This window comes from Cololabis saira, chromosome 13 (genome assembly GCF_033807715.1).
Source record: "Cololabis saira isolate AMF1-May2022 chromosome 13, fColSai1.1, whole genome shotgun sequence".
In the NCBI taxonomy this organism is placed as follows: domain Eukaryota; kingdom Metazoa; phylum Chordata; class Actinopteri; order Beloniformes; family Belonidae; genus Cololabis; species Cololabis saira.
The window spans coordinates 36,308,268-36,331,254 of NC_084599.1; the positions used below are offsets into that span (position 1 = coordinate 36,308,268).

General features: G+C 43.0%; 1 protein-coding gene across 1 annotated transcript in view; it reads left to right on the forward strand.

The window, feature by feature from the left end:
- Positions 1 to 22,987, forward strand: part of dennd1b (DENN/MADD domain containing 1B) — a 52,795-nt gene that overhangs the window by 19,298 nt on the left and 10,510 nt on the right. The window contains exons 6-11 of the mRNA XM_061738994.1: positions 2,224 to 2,325; positions 9,127 to 9,217; positions 12,320 to 12,360; positions 15,924 to 15,959; positions 16,304 to 16,360; positions 17,472 to 17,561. Coding sequence (XP_061594978.1) covers positions 2,224 to 2,325; positions 9,127 to 9,217; positions 12,320 to 12,360; positions 15,924 to 15,959; positions 16,304 to 16,360; positions 17,472 to 17,561 — 417 coding nt within the window. The remainder of the gene's footprint in view (positions 1 to 2,223; positions 2,326 to 9,126; positions 9,218 to 12,319; positions 12,361 to 15,923; positions 15,960 to 16,303; positions 16,361 to 17,471; positions 17,562 to 22,987) is intronic.

Consider the following 22,987-nt stretch of genomic DNA (forward strand, 5'->3'; position numbering starts at 1 on the left):
AGAAGGAGGACCTGCTGAGCTGTAAATGCAGTCAGCTGATTAGACAGGTGTCCCCCCCCCCTCAGGTGCTTCTCTCAACCCATTAACTTTTATAATATTGAACTGATACGGCTGCACCACGTGGGCTCGACGTACCTGTCATGTTTAAATCATCTTGAAGAGTTGGGGTCCTCGTGCCGGGGCTGAGCGGCACCACCTGGGCTGGCAGCGCACCAGCGCTGATTGTAGCAGCCGCGGAGGAGGTTAACGAGCGGCGCCGCGTCATCCCGCCGCATTTAATGGAAGATGAGTCACTGGCAGCCCTTTAAGACCCGCGTCTGCCTTCTTGAAAGAGAGCGTTTAGAAACCTGAGCGGTGTCTGAGAACAGCCTCCTTTAACCCCAGGCTTTTCTGGAGAGCTCCCATCCTGGATCCTCTCATCCACCGACACAGAAACCAGGAATAAGAATCATTTAAACACTTGAGGATTTGGCTTTTAACGTACCTTCTCACATCTTTTTCTCATTTTTGTGCTGCAAAGAGTTTTGATTTGTTATTATGATTGTTTTCAAATAAATCTTTTCATCTTTCAGGCCTTTAAGTCATTATGACCTGATTACATTACATTACATACCAGCAATGTTTCCGATATATACAGGACTGTCTCAGAAAATATAGAATATTGTGATAAAGTTCTTTATTTTCTGTAATGCAATTTAAAAAAAAAAAAAAAAAAAAAAAATGTTACATTCTGGATTCATTACAAATCAACGGAAATTATTATTTTTATTATTTGTATTAATTTTATTTTATTATTTTTAAAATTATTATTATTATTTTAATATTAAAATATTTAATATATTTAATATTAAAAAAAAAATGTCATACATTCTGGATTCATTACAAATCAACTGAAATTATTATTTTTATTATTTTATTTTATTTTATTATTTTTAAAATTATTATTATTATTTTAATATTGCTGATTATAGCTTACAGTTTAAGATTAAGATTCCCAGAATATTCTAGTTTTTTGAGATAGGATATTTTAAACTGTAAGTCATGATCAGCAATATTAAAATAATAAAAGGCTTGCAATATTTCAGTTGATTTTTAATGAATCCAGAATGCATGACATTTTTGCATTACAGAAAATAAAGGACTTTATCACAATATTCTAATTTTCTGAGACAGTCCTGTATGTTAATAAACATGACGGTAAAGTCCGATGTTTACAGTAAAACCGCTCTTTATTCAGCCCTTCTGGTTCCTTTGGAGGCTGAGAAATTAAGGGTTTTAAGTTTCACAGAAAACTTTCAGTCTTTCTCGTCCGTATGAACCAAAAGATGTTGGATAATTCAGCCCGCCTGCAGAAGTCGCTGTGCTCTTTAATTGTCGGCTGCGTTGGGGTCCAAAGCTGCAGAAAAACCAAAAGATGATGAACTAAACTTTAAACTGAAGCACTTTCAACTCAACTCTTACAAGAGAATACGCCTCGAAAACTTTTAGTGATGTAAAAGGAGCCGTATTCCTGTGATGTAATTTGGGCCACTGGTGTAACCCCCCCCCCCCACACCCATATCCCACCCCCAGTCGTCCTCAAAAACGAGGTTAGTCTCCAGCGTTGTGAAGTTGTTTTTATGTTCCACTCCGCGCTCGTAGCCCAGAAGAGACAAAGCACATTGTTTTACTTCAGAGGAATTTGGAGCATCATTGAAATATGTGAGAATTATGTTAATTATGAGAAAACATGAATTGGAAATGACCGGGGGGGGGAGCGGCGTGCGATTGGCCCCGGAGTGCTTCTGTTGTCATCCTGCACGTCTATAGCTCACAGGCCTGCAGACGTGATGTAAGAAATAGCAATAATGTGATGAGGTGTTGATGTGGAGGACTGGGACGTTTACTGGGACGCCGGCATCTGGTCCGGGGACCGTCGTGTACGGGGGGGGAGCTGAATATCTGCCCTTAAAAACACAAGAGAAAAGTAACTTCTTCTCACCCTTCCTTCCTCTTTCGTCCTTGTTTCACTTTAACACTCATTATCTTTGGGCTTTAATTTGCTAATTAAGAAATCGGTTGTGAATTCAATACTTTTTACGCCTCGTAATGACAGTAAACATGAAATAGTGGCTCACAGCAGTTTCAAGTGCATCTGCCCTTCTTCCAAAAGTGAAACTGAGTGAAGAAAATGAATTAGTGTTAATTAAATTTGTGCCAATAACGTTTCTGTGGACTCCGCAGGGAGAGCCGATCACATTCTGCGAGGAGAGCTATGTGAACCATCGCTCCAGCACCATGAAGAACTTCCTGTCCATGGCTGTCAACCTGCAGCTCTTCAAACAGGTAGTGCAGATGTTACATGCTGTCCCCACTAGAAATGTTAGGGGTGTAACGATACATTAATCTCACGATACGGTACGATACACGATATCGAGGTCACAATAACGATAACGATACGATACGATATTATAGTAGTATTTTTTTAACAACCTTGAATGAGGAACATATGACTGGAAAAAAATTTATTTTATTTGAAAGACACAAAATACAAAACAATGCTGTGTGTTTGCTCTATTGTTACAGTTTGTAATGCTTTATAACTGTTTAAGTTTTAAAGAGAAAGCCAGGCAAACCATTTTCCACAAACTGAACTAAAAGTAAATGTCAGGTTTGCATTATGCATCTTCAGTTTCATACAAGTACAAATATTTTGCCACAAACTGAATAGTTTCTCTCATGTATGATTAGACTTTTTTCTTTCTAATTTAACAACTAAAATTAAATAAATAAATAAAAGTAAATAAATACATACACTTTTACATTATAAAAAAGATTGATTCATGCTCACCTTATAAGTGTAAGAGGAGATTTATTTTTGTAAAGAAGGTTATTTTGGTAATTCAGGGTTCATTATTTTATAAATATATTCTTTATATTCTGTAAATCAGGGACTATAATGACACTAGTCAGTTTATCTGTAGTTGTTAATATGTTTTAGATTGGGCGGAGTGATACGGCACTAGGTGCTGTGTTGATGTTCTAAATTCCTACACTGTTGAGCGGACATTAAAGTACACTGGAACTCAGCAGAAGTTGCCCGCGTGTTTATCCTACTCACGACCCGAAAAAGGTTTAATTTAATAAGGTAAGGCTTAACTCTACACCAGACTTACATAAGTAAAAGTTCAGAGCTCAAAACGGGACCACAAAATGGGACTAGTTTCTTCTGAGCGGAGGAATATTTTGGTACGCGGGTCGAGATGCGGTCGCGGTCGGATGCGCGTTTCTAGTCAACACAATAGATTAATATTAATAACCCAATATCGCGATACACTTTGTCACCTCCACACGTATTGTGACGTTTTTGTATCGCGAAATTTCGTGGCACGATATATTGTTACACCCCTAATAAATGTGGTATCTATCTGTGTTTTTATATTTGTTTTTATGGTTTTTCTGCAATGACATATTGTTATGTGTCCTGTCAGTGTACGTCTATATTGTCACTGTCTTGTCCAAATGTATATACACTCTGGGCCTGGGGAGCATTGCAATTTTGAACCCTATGTATAAACCTGTACATATGGTTTTGACAAATAAAACTAACTTGAACTTGAACTTGATCTTTGGAAAATGAGGAAATTATGTTTCATGTTGTATTTGACTTCATAAACGAGCATCTAGTGTTGTTTTTGTCAACCTGTTTCAATTTTAGTCTAGTCTCTGGGTCAAGCTATCATTTTAGTTTTTATTAGTTTTAGTCACGTTCATTCTCCTTTTAGTCGTGTCAAGTTTCTGCCGGCTAAAAGTCTGAGCATTTTAGTCTTATTTTAGTCAAAGATTGTATTTAGCCAAAACCCATTTTACAATTCAAACAAGGTTATCTTATTATTATATTATTGTTACCTTATAGACTCAAGAATACATTCATTCCAGATACAGAAGACTCTAATTTGAGTTTCAACATATTTATTTTTCCGCATTTCTCCCCATCTTTTTCTTTTTCTACGACACATTGGGTTTTCTTTTCCACATCTATGTAGGAAAGTGTATCCAAAGATGGATCTTCTTCTTCTCCAAGCCCCAGATCAGATCCCCGCGTGGCCGGCCAAGGATCTTTGTTAGAACATTTCGTCTCGTTTTTGTCAACGAAAATCACATTTTAGCAAAGTTTTTATTTTCTGATCTACATTTTAGTCTCGTTTTTATTCCTCTACGATATTGCATTACATATTTAATTATCGTTATCCTCACATGACCAGCATTTGCATTGCGTCTCGTCTCGTTTTCCTCAGGTGATAAAGGTTCGTTGACGACGTTATTTAGTCATAATTTTCGTTGATGAAAGCAACTTCACTGGAGAGTTTTTTTGTTTTATTTTATATTTTTATCCCAGATTTTTCCCCATTTTATCAACCAGTGCTCAACCTCTGGATCACGTTATTCTGATCAGATCCTCCCCACCTCATCTGGCGTCCCGGCCGGCCAGAGGGGGCAGTGTAGAGCCCAGGACTGCTGCATGTTTTTGTGGGGGTAGCTATCATTACTACCCCAAGGTAACACGGGGAGAACATGAATGATGACTGGAGAGTTGACCTGCTGTTTTATAAAAGTATTCTCCAGCACATCCCAAAGCTTCTCAATTTGGGACTGATGAATCCTGGCGTTGTCATCTTGAAATGTGAAGAATAAAATCCATTGATGTCTTGATACCTGGTCATTCAGTAAATTTAGGTAGTCAGCATGACCTGACCAGCTGATCACAGCCCCGCCCTCACAGGTTCATACGGTACCTACCAGGGATGATGGCCGCCTCTTTTCTTACCCTCATGCATCCTTTTCTCTTGAACTCTGGGTAAATCTGGCCCCATCGGACCATGTGACCTTCATAAATTGCTGTATCATGATGTTCCCTAGAGAATTACCCAGAAAACCCCTCCAAACGTACTTGGGTGTGTTATTCAGATTCCTTATTTACAGATCATACTTGTGCTCGGTAAACTGTCAACGTCTGGTATCTTGTCGGCCGCTTGCGTTGGCGAGGAATGTAGACGCAGGAAGCCCGGGATTATAGGCGGTTACTGACCCTTGCAAACAGTTTACTGTGGTTATCGCCGAGAGCTCATCTTAATGTTTCTCTGTTTGCTCAATTTTATCTGCAGCACAAACAAAACCACGATAAGTCGGGCCCTGCTGAAAGTCAAACAAAACCACGATAAGACAAAAATAGAATCCTCCGAAAGACGTAAATCATGCCGGATTTCAACGTGCAAGTAGCGTGTCTATTTCTGTGCACAAGCACGTAGGATTTAATCATTAAGTATGAAAAACAGATTCATGTCCGCTTAATGTTTTCTCCCTGAATCCCTTCGGTGGAGCTAAACTTGGCCTCGCCAGGGCCGAGAGAGAAGACACCTCTGGCTCCGGAGAAAATTTCCTCTCACCCTTTTCTGCCGCCCCCCCCTCTCTCTGCTGCACCCTTTGTGCTCCCTGACCCATGATAGTAGTGTGATTTACCCCCGAGACTCCAGCACAGCGGCCCTCAATCAGCCCTTTGTTGCTCTGGACACCCTGTTCATAATTTTCCCAGGCAGGGCAGATAGCGAGCAGCAGTTCAAAGCCTCCTCCCCGGCTGGCTCCCGCCTTAGCGGTAGCATTGGGAAACGGGCCCTTATCTCCCCCTCCTCTCCAGCGCAGGGGACGGGGTGAGCTTATCTGCTCCACTCCTCTTTCTACTAAAGTGAGAAGGGCCAGTGGTTCAGCAGAGCGCTGCTCTGGCCATGACCCACATCCGCTCACAAATGCTCGCCGAGTGCTCAGCATGCATGGCCACACACACGCAGGCATTAATTTTCATAAGGACGGGTCCGGTTCTTGAATTCCTTCGAAGTTAATGTTTTATATTCCAATTCCTTTATTTTAATCCCTCTTTGAGTCCTCGCTGCTCGAGTTTAATACAATAACACCGATATGCTTTATTCAGTGGCGTAAAAGTTTCTTTAATTTGAAAAAAACAACGGCCAAAGCGTTACGATTTTTTCCACTGGCTCCTTTTACCAGGTTAAACCACCGAGACGTGAACGACATTCTCAGGCCCGGTTGACTTCGACGGGCATTGAAAACAGGCCCAAACATGTGTGCATAATCCTGCAGTGTAACTGGAGTTTGAAGTGTCACCCTGCCTCTGCAGGAAATTGCTTTTCTGCAGGTACTTTATTGATTTATAGTGTTCCGACTCCCCTTTTAAATTGTTTCATTATCAGCCTCAATTTGAGCAACGTGAGGTTGTTCCTATGATTCAGCAGCACAGCGTGAACGCTTGGGGAGCTTAATTGCAACAGTGGACTAAAAGACGCCGCATAGGGCACTAATCGCTTACATTATTGTTTTGTTTTGTTTAAAGTATCTGATGAATTATTAAAAGAGTTTTAGCAGGAATTTTATCTCCTTCTGCGAGTCTCAGACGATGAACCGACGCCACGACGAACGTACGCCGCAGACGTAGCATTCTCTCCGTATGACACCGCCGGACCGGTTCCCTCTCCGCTCGGTCCAGCGGGCCGTCTCTGTCCAGAACAAGTGGGAGAAGTCTTGCAAAAGAATGCGGGGGATAATCTGTCAACATTAACCTGCTTCCTATCAACCGTCCTCGGCTCCTACGCGTCCTCCGACTCGCAGCCGCGCTCGCGTTGTTGTGTCTGTATTATGTAAGCAGACTCGGTAAATGAACTCTCTTCCTGTTCTTGGAAGAGTCTGTCAGGGGACGGGTACGAAGATGATTTATTGCCAGAGGTCTTCTGTATGTATATTTATTCATTCCTGGTGTGCGTGAACAGGCGTGCGGCGGTAATCTTGGAAAGAGCTGCTTGTTACTAGTAAACCCAAATTTATACATAAATCTTTTAGCAGTGGGTGTTCTGTCCAGCACTCAGACATTTCACAAGACTATTTATCATAGCTGTTATTTGCAGCCGCGGTTCATATTTACAAATGAGCGTGCAACACTGGAAAAAAAAAAAAAGAAAGAAAAGGGAGAAAAGACTGCATTTCCTCAAAGAATTTTTTTTTAAAACATGATATTCTGGGATGAAAAATATGTGGTTTCCTTGCTCAGGTTTCCCTAAATCAGACAAAATTAGGATGTGCAAGATTTTATTATTAGTTTATTATTAGTTAATTACTAGTTCTAAAAAAAAGGACTAAGTTTAGTCCCTTTCAGACCCTCTGAACCTCTAAGATCCTGATCTCCAGATCTAAAGCAGGAACAGGAAGTGAATATGAAGAGATGGTTTAGGATTTGTCTTAAAGTCTTGAACGCTGTGTGCATTGGTCTCGATAAAACTAATTGAATAATCATGGCCTGAATGACAGGAATCTTAAAAAAAAACACACACACACACACTGAAAAAATAGCCCTGCTAGAAATAAGCCTAATATTCCTAAATCTAATCAAATTTGTCTTATTATGAGCAAATATAGCTCAGCCAATGGAGTAAGAAATATTTTCTTGACTAGAACTCTTAAAACTAGCAAAATAGTCTGAAAACAGTCTTATTTTTTCTTGAAACAAGTGTTTTTTTTTCACTTTCTAAGAAAGTTTTTGCAGTGCACTGCTCTATTTCACGCTTTTATTTTGAAATAAACTAACTCCCATTTGGTCGTCACATCTTCATTTCTCGTGGTCTTCCTGTGAGAACAAAAGGAAAATTAGCCCGGCCTTTTGTTCGTGTGTGTGTGCATGCGTGTGCACGTGTGTGATCACAGTCTGCCATTGTTGAGTAACGTCTAATTAAGGCCCGTGGCGAGGCAGGTAATCTGGCTGAGGCTTGAGTGGGGGTGGGGAGGTTATAAGTGGAGGCTTGGGCTAGGTGATGATTTGGGTTGATTATCTCCGCTAATTGGGCCAGGCATGTAGCAGATCAGCGGATGAAATCTGCAGTCTCACCTCTCATTAAAATGATCTAATGATGAGTTTCCAGCTCTCTTGACCAGAGGAGCGGGTGGCCGTGTCGGTCGCTAGTTAGCAGGCTGTCCCCGAGGACACGCACCCTGGAACAGCCTGTACCGGTGTTACGCTGCACGGCGGGGGGTGGGAGGAAGATTGTTGCTGTTTAAATTTTTTTTTTAAAAAGAGACAAAGTGTTGCTATCAAGTTTTTGGATTCAAAAGAATAGCATGCATTTGTTCTTCTTCAGAGGTTGAAGAATATGAGAAAGGTAGGAGGTGTTGATCACTAATTAATGGCGTTATCTCCAAGAACAAAAAGGCCGTGTCACATACAGATGATTTATACACCAGTCGTGATTATTTTAATGATGCACCACCAGATTGCTGCCTGCTTATTCCTCCTACCTGCACGCAATAATTCATAGGTTGAGAAGATTTTAGTGTAAAGTCGAAAAACAAGGATCTTCATGTTGAAAATATCGTGACCTCCAAATAAAAGTTTGAGCCGTTTCTGCATTTTATACAACTTTAAAGTTGGTACAGATGACGATATATTTCACAGATGCATGCTTTTGTTGAAATGGGCAAGAAAGTGTGTCCATTGTTGTTTTGGGGGAAATTAAAGGTTCTCATCCTGAATTTTTGTAAAGAATAAACTGCTCCGGCTGAAAACTCAGAGCTTTTATACACTAAAGCAAACGTGCATGTTTTTAACTGCTTTTTCAGCCTTTTAAAACCTCTGCAGATAATTCTCGTGCCTCTCGTTAGTTGATTCCATTAATCACAGGTGTTGAGTCACATGTTTGTGTTCACTAATGCTCGGCGTAACATATTTGTGTGCTTTTCTCCCCGACTTTGCCCATGAAAACATGTAGCTGTCCTGGCCGTTAAGTCCATATTTATGGGATGCAGTTTTATGTGGTCCATATTACAAAGAGAGGAAATGAAACTTCCTCGCGTCCCAGACAGTGTGCAGCATGTCGTCTGCTGCTCTAATCCCTCACCTGCTCCACATTACCGAATCCCTATTACCTGCAGCCCACCTAATCTTGGGATGTAGTTTCCGTCAGGTAGGATTAATAACACCCCCCCTCTCTGGCTTGAATCTGTGGAAATGTGTGTCCACACACACCCACCCCCCCCCATCCCCACCCCCTTCCACTCTTTTAATAAGTGTGTTGTAATTTATGGTTGCAGTTCATTGACGGACGACTGGCCAAATTGAACGCAGGCCGCGGCTTCACCGATGTGTTTGAAGAGGAGATCACAGAAGGGGGCTTCTGTGGAAGTGAGTACTGCTAAACTTGTCTGTCAAATAGTCAAATTACTAATCTGTTTTCTGTGTTTAATGTAACACAGAGATGCTGCACTTCCCTTATAGACGTTAAAACAATGAGGAGAACCTGTAAAGTAATTTTTAAGGCCCTGATCGATGATCAAAACATCATGTTGAGTCCGCAGTTGCAACCAGATTAATTACTTTAAACTTGAAAACAGAATTTTCATTATTATTATTTTCATTTAGATTTAAATGGTGTTCTTAAAATCGATTCTAAAGCTTTTTTATAAAATTTTTTAATGGTATTTGTCTTCATTTTTGAGTCCATGAGTCTCGCTTGTAGAAGAAAAATCAACTTTAATGTCTGAATGTGGCAAAAGGATCTTGAAGATGGAATTAAAAATGCTGTCACGCTTTTTCTTTTCACCAATAACAAAGTTTTTCTTGAGTCGTATTGTATTGAGGCGATTCTTAGCAGAGAAAAATGAGCCAGAAGCCTCTAAAGAGCTGGTCGGGATTGAGGCGGAAGTGATCTTCAAAGACACCCTCCTGACGGGTCGCAGGGTCAATACAGGATATGGAATGCTATAAAGCGCAAACACGCAAATATAACTCATTTTATAGGTGTTCAATGAAGCAAAAAATAGTTTAGTGGTGTGTCGTAGATCCTTATAGCCTGGCTCAGCCACCCTTATTGTTTTCCTTGTCAAAATAAAGAATTAGAAGAGCTGTGTGTGGATGCCTCTGGACCACACAACCCATCAGAGCAGTGAATCACAAGCAATAACCAGCTAATACCAACTAAAGACCTCCATAATGGTGTAGTGGAGGAGCAACACCGGTGCATGCTTGTTTGGTTTACTGTCCAAATCCCACTTCCACCCTGTTGTCCCCGGGTCATACGTCCTGTGTGGTTGGAAGCAACCAGACACAAGTGGGTTCGGCTGGCCGGTCCAACGTACTGCAGCATTTATACACCATAATTCCCAGAAAACAGGATTTTGACTATGAACATCTGATGACATTAGTCAAACATGTCAGGTAGTTTTCTTCAGGATTTAGTCATATTTAATAATACGGGTGTAACGATACACTAATCTTACGATACGGTACGATACACGATATTGAGGTCACGATAACGATACGATATTATAGCAGTATTTTTTTAACAACCTTGAATGAGGAACATATGACTGGAAACATTTTTATTTTATTTGAAAGACACAAAATACAAAACAATGCTGTGCGTTTGCCCTATTGTTACAGTTTGTAATGCTTTATAACTGTTTAAGTTTTAAAGAGAAAGCCAGGCCAACCATTTTCCACAAACTGAACTAAAAGTAAATGTCAGGTTTGCATTAAGCATCTTCAGTTTCATACATATTCTTCAGTTTCACTCATTTGGTGAGTCCAATAATAAAAATATTTTGCCACAAACTGAATAGTTTCTCTCATGTGTGATTTTACTTTTTTCTTTTCCAGAAATTTACGAAACTAAAATTAAATAAATAAATAAAAGTAAATAAATACACACAATTTTACATCATAAAAAAATATTGATTCATGCTCATCTTATAAGTGTAAGAGGAGATTTATTTTTGTTAAGAAGGTTATTTTGGTAATTCAGGGTTCATTATTTTATAAATATATTCTTTATATTCTGATGTAAATCAGGGACTTTAATGACACTAGTCAGTTTATCTGTAGTGATTAGTCTGTTTTAGATTGGGCGGAGTGATACAGCACAGTACGGCACTAGGTGCTGTGTTGATGTTCTAAAATCCTACACTGTTGAGGGACATTAAAGTACACTCCAACTCGGAAGAAGTTTTCCCGTGTTTATCCTACTCACGACCCGAAAAAGGTTTAATTTAATAAGGTAAGGCTTAAATCTACACCAGCCTTACATAAGTAAAAGTTCAGAGCTCAAAACCCTGCAAGAGTCCCGTGATCGGGACCAAAACGGAACTAGTTTCTTCTGAGGGGAGTCAGATTTTGGTCCGCGGGTCGAGGCGTGGTCGGTTGCGCGTTTCTAGTCAACACAATAGATTAATATTAATAACCCAATATCGCGATACAGTTTCTCACCTCCACGACACGTATCGTGACGTTTTTGTATCGCGAAATTTCGTGGCAGATATATTGTTACACCCCTATTTAATAAGCAAGAATTTTTATCATGATATCCAGGTTTATTTGTTGAAATGCTGACCTAGCACCACCTTGCCATCTTTAGTTTTGATCTTCTCAGAGTTGGACACAGTACCAGACCCACATTTTAGAAAAATCTCCCTCACAAGTCCAGTATTTCTTCCAAGAACCAAAGTCGTTTGCACTTTGCAACTTTTTAGCCCTAGTTGTCGATAAAACTGTAAAAATGTCAAATTTGTGGTGCAGATCCCCATTATTTACATATAAATTGTTAATTTAGCTTCCAAGTTCTGTTTAAGTTCCCTTTTTAATTTCAGAATCAGTGTTTGTTTTACCACAGGACATAAAATAAGTTTGAGAAGAAATAATTATTCACTATATGTTTTCACATTTAACCCTTACGAGATTGAGCGAGGGCGTTCCTGAAGGCGTCGGCTCCGGCTTGGGTCATTTTGACCCGAGCCCTAGCACCTGGCAAGGGTTGAATAAACCATCTGTATCGTCCCTTTCCTGTTGGGTCAGAAGATTTTTGGATAAATTGCGTTTAACTACTGAAGACAAACGACTGACTGATGTCGTAGAAGCCTGAAAAGGCACCAAAGGCCAGTTCGGTGATGGTTTCCACGAGCTACAATGGACTCCTGACAACGTTTTTAAACATTAAACATACAGTAGATATGAAATTTCAGCGCTTGTAAATGTAGATTCTGTTTATTAAAGAGCAGTAATTTCTAAACCCGTCCTAAAGCCTGCGATGTAAAGCTGAGTGTTGGGAACAGAAATAAAGGGTTAAAGCTGTCCGACTGTTCTGACATTTCCAGGTTCAACTGCACAGCTTGAGCTGATTAATAATATGCCTGTGATTTATTTATATATATATTTCTATTGATATTACATACATTAGTTAGTTCTGCATCACCATAATAAAGGTTAAATGATTGATTGAGTTCTCTCTTGCAGGTAATTCAAGGTCCTACCAGCAGTGGATGCACACTGTGAAGGTATTTACAGAAGGTCCCGCGCATCGCACCCAGCAGCCTTCATTGCTTCATTGGTGGCCTTTTTTTTTTCCGCCTCTCACATTTTATTCCCGGGTTTATATTTAATTGATGGCGTGATTGACACGTCTCAGCGTTTGAAGTCGTGGCGTTGCCTTTGGAGTGAAGGGGCTGCCTGAACGTTGGGAGATCCGGTGCGGGCGTGCCACTGTGTGTGTGTGTGTGTGTGTGTGTGTGTGTGTGTGTGTGTGTGTGTGTGTAGCGGTGCGTGCAGCAGGACAGTGGATACAGACGGGAGGGAAGACAGAAGTGATTTGACGTGACAAGACGTCCTCTGACATGACATGTTGATCTGGCAGAAAACACAGGCGTTACTCCGCTGAACCAACCCCACTACATAGATCTCTCCCTCCTTCATGTCTCTCCGGCTCTTTCCTCCTTTCCTTTGCCTCCCTTATCCATCTGTCTCTATCTCTTTCCCTCTTTTCATCTCCGTCACACCCAGAACCCCCCCCCCCCCCAACCCCAGTGTTTCCCTCTTTCTCTCAGTCTGTCTCTTCCTCGCCCCCAACCCCCCACCACCTCCATCTCCCCACGCCGTCAGCCGGGGCTGAATTTGTTCTCCAGAGTGCTCTTCAAAGGTTTGTTAAAGTTCACGTTTCCTGACTGACAGGGATCTATAAGAGAGGCCTTCACCTCGGCCCCGCTCCTCCTCTCCCTCTGCCAACTTCTGAAACGCTGCCTGCCATTTACTCTGTTTAGCCGTTTAGCCGACGCTTTGTGCTCGCGCTTAAGACCAAACGGCGAGACCGCCGGAGAGAAGAGCACCCACTCTGAGAGACGAGAAGAAAAGGTGGAGGGAGAGACCGGGAAACATAATGTCAGTCTGGAAACCTCAAAAGTATGAATGAGTCGCATGAAAAGTAAAAACCTTACGCTCAGTCGTACGGTAGCTTCGTTGTGATGCCGCTGACTCCTGCAGAGCTGTAGTTTGTTTTCTCTTTAAAAATATGATCCCGAGTGGATACAGAGCTGATATGAAACCTAAAACAGGCCCCCGGGGGGAAGCAGGGGGAAACCCAACCAGATACCCACATGTGGAGAAGCAGCGATTCTCATCCAAGTCCCTTCTGGATTACTGAACTTCTCTCGCTATCTCTCAGGGAGAGTCGAACTAAGGATTTGTGACGTTGGGTGAATTTAGGAACGGAGACCGTCCAGTGAGGATAGAGTGTCAACAGGCCCGGGAAAACTGCACCAGTAAAAGCTGAAGGTGCAGCACCTACTAACGCCAACACGACTGCATCGTCTGCATAAAAGCGGAGATGAGAACCTGACACCACTGAACCAGACGTCGGCCTCGTTTAGAGATCCTCACCACTAGGGCTGGGGATCGATTCAAAGAATCGATTCGATTCCGATTCTTAAGATTCAGAATCGATTATCAAGATTTGATTGGATCCGATTCCGATATTGATTTGTGTTAGTGTTATTAAAACTGTTTTTTGAGCTGTTGTATGAATTATATGACTGTAGTTATGCAAAATATTACTACTAGTATTATATTGAGATTCAACAGCAAGTATTGCAGCTAATGATGCTGTAAGGACCAATCAGCTCCCAGAATGCTGATAGAACTGCTTTCAGAAACATCATGTGGGTCAGAATTACCAAACAGATCCAGGGAGGAAACAGAGACGGATGAAATCGGTTTTATTTTTTCCCACATTCCGTTTTTATTTGTTCCATTTCGGTCTATTTTGGTTTTTAATTTTTGAGCATTTGGTTTTTAGCATTTTTTGCAAATGTAACCCCAAGACAGTGTATAAAGTAATGAAATATAGACAATTTATGCAATTATAACCTAACACTTTAATGTTTTCATATTTAAACATATTTAAAGGCAAAAACATGGCACCAGTTATTCTCGTGTCCAACAAAACATTCCTTTTTTGGGGATAAACAAAAACATACCAAAAGTTATAATGTAATGATGAAAAAAAAATACATAAATAAATGTTTAAAAAATCGATCTTTAGACATATGAATCAATTTTTAGGAATTAATATGAGAATCGATTTAGAATTGGGAAATCGATTTTTTCAACACAGGCCTACTCACCACAAAAAGCAGGATTGGTGAGAGAGGACGAGCCTGATGGATCTCATGTACTACCATCAGTGTGGACCAACTCCAGGAGAAACACGCGCAGGATTCCCCAGGGGGACGGACTTCTGCCAACACTGCTGCTAAACCTTTGAGCTCAGAACCGGGTTTCTCTCCCCTTCATTGCTCTTCACGCAGTTATCCACAGTGACTACGTTTACATGCAGTCAAAATTTGGGTTATTGCTAATATTCCGGTTACTGAAACATTCGGAATATTCCGTTTACATGGTGATTAATCATTTGGGATATCTGGATCAAACCAGCGTCGCGCGGAGAACGTGATGACGCAATTCCCGTAATTTCCGCTTCTTCTTCCTGTATCCAAATTCAAAACAAATGCTGCTTCGCGCAACTTTTTGCTCACCTTCTTGTAAATCTGGCTATCCCGGTACTTTCTACCGTCTACAAATGCCAAAATGTTCATATCCTTAATTACATTTATGAAGTGATTAGTCTCCTCCTCACTCCAAAAGTGTGGCGTTGTCTTGTGTTTCTCCGTGTTTACGTACGTCCTGGACTCAAAAGACCAAGATTCCTTGTGAACAGAGCATGCGCAGAAAACAAATTCCTGTTCCGTTTGATGGGGATATTCCGTTTGGCGTTTACATGACCCAATATTCAGGTTTTAAAAGGAGTAACCCAGGGCTCATATTCCGGTTTTTAAAAACCCGAATATCTTTTAGCTTTATGGTGTGTTGTCTCCCATTTGCCTGTCCAGCACTTGTACCATGTTGGTATTTTTTAAAGTGCTTTATAAATAAAGTTGACTTGACTTGACTTATTGCCAATATTCGGGTTTTAAAAGGGTTATTGACTGCATGTAAACGCAGTAAGTGCTTCATAGATGCTATTCACCTCCCGGTTTATGTATAAAACTCTGTAAAACATTTCTGACTGGTCACTTGCACACGTAGCATCGAGGTTTGAGTACCAACGATCCAAACAAACGTGCGTCCTGCCTTCCTCACGGCAGAAAGATGCCGTCTTTGTCATGTATGACAGCAGTCCAACTCTCACCCGTATAGCTTTCCGATGCCGTCAGCTATTAGACCCGGCTGCGTACGAGCGGGTCGATGCTGAAGCTGTAGAAAAGATCTCCAGGATCTCTGACAGGTGGATGGAAAATGCACCGAAGCTCGGTCTTAAGTGCAAAGGCAGAAGAGTTTGAACAGACGTGTAAATCAGGCTTTTCATGAATTAACAAAACACACACGCAGAAAAGTTTTCAGAAACGTAGAAAACTGAAGAGGCTTCTCCTTAAAAATGTATGATCGCAGTCAAAGTCGGTGAACATCTGTCCATTTGAACATCTGTACATGTATGGTTGAATGTTGCAAATATCTGTTTTGACATGTTTGCATGTATAGAAAGTGTGACTGACGATCTCCTCCTTTGCAGAGAGGAGGCGCCTTCTTCAACACGGCTGTGTCAAAGGTATTTTCTACCGTTTAAGAGTTAAAAACCTGTGCAAAAATGAATTTGAATGCTTGACTATGTGTAAATGAACTGTAAAAATGGGGGCATTGACCTGGGACTGCAGGATGAGCAGCGCCGCGGTGCTACACGTCGTACGATAGGTGGTCAGAGGGTGCTCTCATGTTATCGCCTCCTGCTACTGCGAAGCTCTCTCATCCAGCCTTTTGTCTGCGTGTTGTTGCCACGGGGATCAAAGCGTTTCTCGATGTTACATGAAACCGGAGCAGAATGTTAATGCAGCATGTTTTGATTAGTAATCTGTGCGTTTATGTGTTTGTTTCTTCTCTCCTTTCTCCTCCCAGGCCAAGGTTCATGCCAAGAGGGGCATCCGGGACATTAAGGGCAGACTTAAAGCCAGGGTGAGCTGCATGGGCCTTCACACCTCTCGCCAACACACACACTCACACACACACACACACAAGCGTGGTCTGAGGCACGGAGACAGACACATGCCTCCCTCATGGAAACAGACAGGAAGGCTGCTTTACATGGAGTGTGTGATTCTGACGTAGGGACCTTTTAATGACTGTTGAAGCCTGCCTGGTGCTTTGTTCGGGGCTGTACATTTTTAACTAGCGCCCCTCTGGCTACGGCCTGTCATGTCATCCGAGCCCCAGCCCTTCTCTCTCTTTTATTGTCTGCATATTTCATCAGTGCGACTGTGATTTCTTCAAAGCTAATGTAACGAGGTGTATGTTTCCATAAGCCTGATGGATTTGATAAGGCAATAGCAGTTTGATCTGTCAGTTGGAAAGAGGGGAGAGAAGGGCACCGATGATGAGCACGGGCTTCCACGCGTCACTCCGGATCGCGTACGGATGCACAAACAGATGCAGGAGTCTTATTTGATTTTGAAGTTAAGCATATTTCCTGTTCGTTCGGGAGGGAAATTAATTTGTACTAGCACGGGATCTGCAGAGCATTGCTGCTCCTGCCAGCTGCAGTTCTTCACAAGGACCCCGAGAGCACTAAACAACACGTTCAAGGGAGGGCTAGAGTTAAAATCACACATAATTAAACAATCTCATCAACAATAAAGATCCCGTAATGCCATCGTTTCTCTGTCAGTGCCGTTCCAACCGGTTCAGTTTCACCGGTAATTGCTTACCAGGAGGTGGTTGCAGATGAACTGCAGTGGTCATATTCTTTGTAATATCAACCCGTACTCCTTCATCTCTGGGCTTAAATCCTCCGCGCTAGAGCTCCATGAGGCTGAGGAAGCGAGAGCTCGCTCAGCCTGTGGCTGCAAAAATAATTACTGCTGTACAGGGGAAGTAGTTGCGTGCAGGATTTGTTTCAGACAAGAAGAGACAACAAAGCGGAGGCATGATCAAATGTAAACGGTAAATAAGAATAAAAGGTACACGAGTCTGAGGTGCCGCGGCGCCGACATCCCACAGGCTCCGGCAGGACGGGTCACTTCTAACACTGGGACTACTTTTCTACTTTCATATTCATGTTTTCTCTCAGGAAGAAGAAGAGGAGGGGATGACAGTCTGTGCAGGGTCTCCCACCAGCACCAAAAGCCTGTCTCCAAGGAGACTGCAGAAGATGAGACGGGTATGTTGCACACACACACACACACACGCACACACACACACACACACACACACACGCACACACGCACAGATGCACATCAGTAAATGAGTTAACTACGTTTACACTGACTGATCATACCAGAGTTCACTTTTCACTTGACCGACATGGATTCAGCCCTCTGCAGTCTTTTCTGTCCACTTTTAATTCTCATCCTCCCATCCCTCCTCCAACCTCTTTTTTTTTTCCCCCAGATCTTGCCTCTTTTTATCTCCATCCTTTTCAACCCCCTCCCCATCGCTCTTTCTTGTAACAGCTCTTGGAAGTACAGTAGTTTGTCAGAGATCCAAATGTAATCATAAGCATTTTTTTTTTTCTTTCAACACACTCGTGTTGTACGTTCGGTATTTCCCTCTGAACGGCGCGGACAGTCGAAGCAAACTCATCTGCTGGTCAGCATTTCCTCTGAAGAATTTGCTTGTGCATCATAAGTGGGAAGCATGTTTTTTCTTTCTTTTTTGTGCGTGTATGTGTGTGCTGAGCTGGATTGTGATGTGCAAGCACATGCACCCTCACAAAACACACATTCATCAATAAATATGTGAAGAGAGTTAAAAATGTTTTGTAGTTTAATCACAACAGACCGTAATGCAGTTTAAAAGAAAAGTGCACATATACATATATATATAAAAATATATTTAAAAGTCAAAAGTTTAGTGTCTTGCTATTATAATTGCACACTTCTGTACCAAACATATGCACACAGCCTCGGGGATACTAGTCGTATCATCTCCCAGCTCATATCTACACTTCTGCAGTCCCAGCTGGAGTTTTTCCACCTCTGGTTGCTCAAGCGAACTCCGAATTCTGCTTAAAACACACATGCAAGAAGAAGAAGAAGAAGAAGGAGAGGGGTGGTGGGGGGGGCAGCATGCCTGCCTGCCTGCCTGCCTGCACACATTGACATTTTGGTCACAGTCATGTAAGAGTGTGATTAGGAGAGGTTGTGCTGTGTCTAATTAGTGTTGTGTTTCCTGTGTGTGTGATGAAGCTGGAAGTCTGAGCTCGGGGAAGGTGTGACGGCGGGGGGGTGATGGGGGGGTGATGGGGGGGTGATGGGGGGGGACAAGAACGCAATTAGGGGCTTTTTCTAAAGGCCTCCTCGGACACCCCCCCCTCCCCGACCGACCGACCAGTGCACGCACAAAGACGGGCCGACTCGCACAGATTAACTGTTAACATGCAGTGGACACACACACACACACACACACACACACACACACACACACACACACACACACACACACACACACACACACACACACACACACACACACACACACACACACACACACACACACACACGCGCATGTTTCCAGGATATACCCCTGTCCGTGCCAACGAGGCCTGCTCTCTGCTACAGTAACAGGTCCCCAGAGACCTTTGAAGGAAGGACAGGCAGGACGCAGGATGGCGAGTGTGTGTGTGTGTGTGTGTGTGTGCATAAGTGTGTGTTTACACCTTCTCCTTTATCACACAATTATTCACCCAGCTTTTGTCTTAATGTCCTCCCCGTATTTCCTTCATCATTCCTAATTGTCTCCTTGTTTATAATTATTTTGCGCCGGCAGACGGAGTGTTTGTGCGTCTGAAGTTGGGAAGTATCTGAGTTTATCAGCTCAGGTCTGTAAATTCAGGAGCCGGGAAGGTCTCCATGATTTACGACACGTCAGTCTTTAGTAACTCCTTGAAAGAAACTATTCAAACATCAGTCGGGGAAAAAAAAAACGTTCTTTTTATATCCCGTTGGCTTTTTTTTGTTTTGTTTTGTTTATTAGGGAACTGGTTTTAACTTAACTCTTCAACTCAAAGCCCAAGGAGGGAAAAACTCACTTCTGCTGAAATACTATCATGTAGTCCGGTAGGTACATAATTAGGCACCTTAAACGTCTCCCTGCTCGCCGGCCGTTTACTCATTCTCACCTGACGCATATTTAGATTTCGTTTGGAGGGAAAGCAGCTCTTGTTCCAGCTCTCAGCTTTCATCTTTAGGGGTTTTCAGAGCCGTCCTCCCATGAAGTGTTGATCCTGTTACCCCCCCCCCTCAAACTGTCTTGACCAGGTGTTGCTTGCAGGAGAAATTGATCTCATTGGGACCAACGCGGTTAAATAAAGGTTAAGTGAAATTATCCGCAGGCTTCCCCACGTGCACGCTCCCTTTGCTTGACGTGCCCTTATTCTAAGCTAGAAAGGAAACAAACATAACAACTCAAGGGCCGGATCTCGGAGAAAACGTGGCTTTTGTGGATGGCATGGACACAGGGATCATTATGTTGTCATGGAGATGGGACTCGTTCAAGTGGACTGCATTGATGGTGGGACGAAACTGGGAATGACATTTACTGGAAAATCCAGTATTAATCAGGGTTTAGTTCAAGAGTTATGAAAAATTGTTGGAAATAAGGTAACTTTGTATATTTGTGCACATAATTCTAATCAACCGACCAACAAGTCCTCGTCCGACTCGTCTTGTCGTCGGAAGCTGCAGAATATCATATTTTAAGCAAAACATCTCAGTCTGTCCTTGAAATGCAATGAATGACCCTGGCGAGGCTCCTTTTAATTAATCATAGCGAAGAAATTAGAGTTATAACATTCATATTCCATTTGATCAGCCAACACATGTACCAAAGTGGAAGTGCTGCTGTCATGTGCATTCATATTTCAGCCCTATCTGGCAATGTGGGTGATTTTTTTGTTTTTTTTTTTGTTTCTGAAATGTTTGGTGAGCGTGTTGATTAAGAATGTAGGAGGAATCCTTTGGTTTGACAAAAACAAGCCTGAAGTGGACCGCTGACTTCTCGTCTGGTACAACAAACGACAGCCATCGTTCCTGCTGCCGCTGCGGCTTTGTGTCTCGGCGCCGGGTTTCGGTTTGAGATTTAGTATACGTGGAGTGTTTTTGTCTTTCTTATGTCCTGTCGTGCTGCATATTGAAGGTGTTTCTCAGCCCCGTTAATGCACAGAGATGAATTGTGCATGCGTTTCCAGGGTGCACAAACAGGCATGCATTTTGCAGTTGGCCTCGGGTCGGAGTGAATAGAGTGACAGCTGTTAAGAGCGCGGCGGAGAGCAGAGGTTGGGACGGTGATATGGACAATGACAGCCAGCAGGCTTGTGGCCGGGCTCAGCCTGAGGCTCTGGACTCCTCACCTGGCCATGTGCGAGGGGATGCCAGCCTGCAGAGCAGCTCAGGGTCGAGGGGAATAAAGGGGGCTTACAGGGATGTAAAACAGGAACAAAGTTACCTGGATACGAGTGTGTGGATGTTCTGAGTGTTTGTGCGGGCTCCGGCGGGTACTTAACGCGTTCATGGACAGCAGACACATACGTACACGGTACACATGACCTCTCATGTGTGTTGTTTTACAGGAAATGCTCATTAGGACTGTCATTTCTCTCCGAGTTCACACCAGCTTCTATGAAATTAAATGAAATGGCTTTTTATTTTTCACAATTATGCATCAGATAAGCACCATATTGAAGGTACTTGTTAAAATAGCGCCGTTATTCTGGTGTTCTGGTGCCAGTCGGATTAACATTGTGATTAAATGTTTGATGAACATCGCGGCACAGTTGAGGTGCGGTGACTCTGTCCACAGCTGTGCGCCTTTTCCTGGGTGTTTGTGTGTGTTTGCAGTCTCCAACTTCCCCCTGCCGCCTCCTCTCTGAAGCTAAAGTGCCACCTGCTGGCGGCGCGGCGGTACTGCGCCGGGCCAATATGCAGATGGACACCTGGTGATTTTATTGGAGGACTCTGGTTGAGTCTGACAGAATAAACATAATGCACATTTTCCTGCTTTTATACGGCCGTGAAAGGGAGCAGCCTTTCAGCGGCAGCCAGCTGGACAGGGGAGCAGTGCATCTCTCCTCGAAATATGTTGCTTTTCTTCTTCTTCCCCTCTTCCTTTCTGGAGCGAGCGGCTCTTAAACAGGCAAACACAGACTTGGCTGTTCTTCCGCAAATGCTTTGCCTCTCCCCAAGGTTTGTTTGCATTTTACCAGCGTCTCTTTGCTCGCACTGCCAAGCTGTGAGATCAGTGCCCACTCAGAAATAACATATGAAATCTATGTTAGACCAGCTATTAAAGTCCAGCAGTGTTTGGCTGCGTCACAGAGAGACGGAGTTCTTCCACATAAACGCTCTTGCTGGGCGAAAAAAGGGAGATTTGGAGAAGAAAGTTAGTTTCAACTGATGTAACTATTATAATGTCCCCAGAAAAATGACGGCTAACTTGTGTAAATCTAAAGATATATAACGTAGATTTATTTGCTTCTGAAGACGAGGAGCCTTCTTTCATTTCTTAGCCAAATTACTCAAGGACATGAAAATTAACAAAATTAATTTAACATGCAAATAATTACATGTTCCCTCTCAACTTGCGCGAGAGAGGCAGCGATGTCAAATCTTTTTCCATATTTAATAAACACAAGAGGCTTCTTGCAATCTTCAAAAACACTGGCTCCACTCCATCTCACTGAAATAACCGTAGCATTTTTCTGACTCCTGCTCTCCCCCCTCGACGCTCCGGCTGTCTGAGCTGCCGCTCCGCCACAGTCTCACCCGTGGCAACGTGGCGGAGGGGAAGATAGACGGAAACGGTGACATCTGTCACGGGCAGGCAGAGTGACGGAGGGAGGAAATGAGAGACGGGGAGGCATGCAGCGGGAACCACTTTTTCATTTTCACCTTTCAGCTTCCCATTAGCCGACAGGGAGGAACTAATGAAGGAGCAGTATGATAATGTGTAGCTCTGCCGCTCGGCGCTCTCTCCACTGTCCTGTCAGGCCCGAGGAGATGCTGGGATGGTGACGGAGCCGTCACGGCTGCAACGGGGGGAGAATCTCTGGCATTTTTGTTGTTTGTTTGCATTGATATGTTGTTTGCTGATGCTCAGGAGCTCTGGAGGACTATTACACTTTTAATAAAGTTAAAGAAAAAGCCGCGGCGTGCCCACTGCTGCGCCTCTATCGTAAAATGCCTGGTTGTCGTGAGCGGTTTAATCTCAAAACGTCACAGCGGAGAGAGAGAGAGTGGGAGAGGATGACAAATTGATAAAGCCGTGAAGTGAGGTACCATCCATTTACTGCTCCCCGTGGAACTTCCTCCCGGGTAGACGGCACCAGAGCTGTAACGGAGATCAGAGGGCCGGGCTTGGTGACCTGTGTCTGCTTGTGTTTGGGTTCACCTTGCTTTAATAAACACCTAGCAGCCCGGAGGGGGCCCCGGTCCTCCCCGACGCAGGGAGCCTCCGCCTCGGACCAACAACTTGAGTGATTGCCGGCACCCACGATCACACATGTGCTCGCCCTCGCGTCCCAATCTCCCCGAGTGTCTCACAGGTGCATCTCCGCTCCGCCGGGCCCGCTTCTGCCCGACCGGTCCGGCC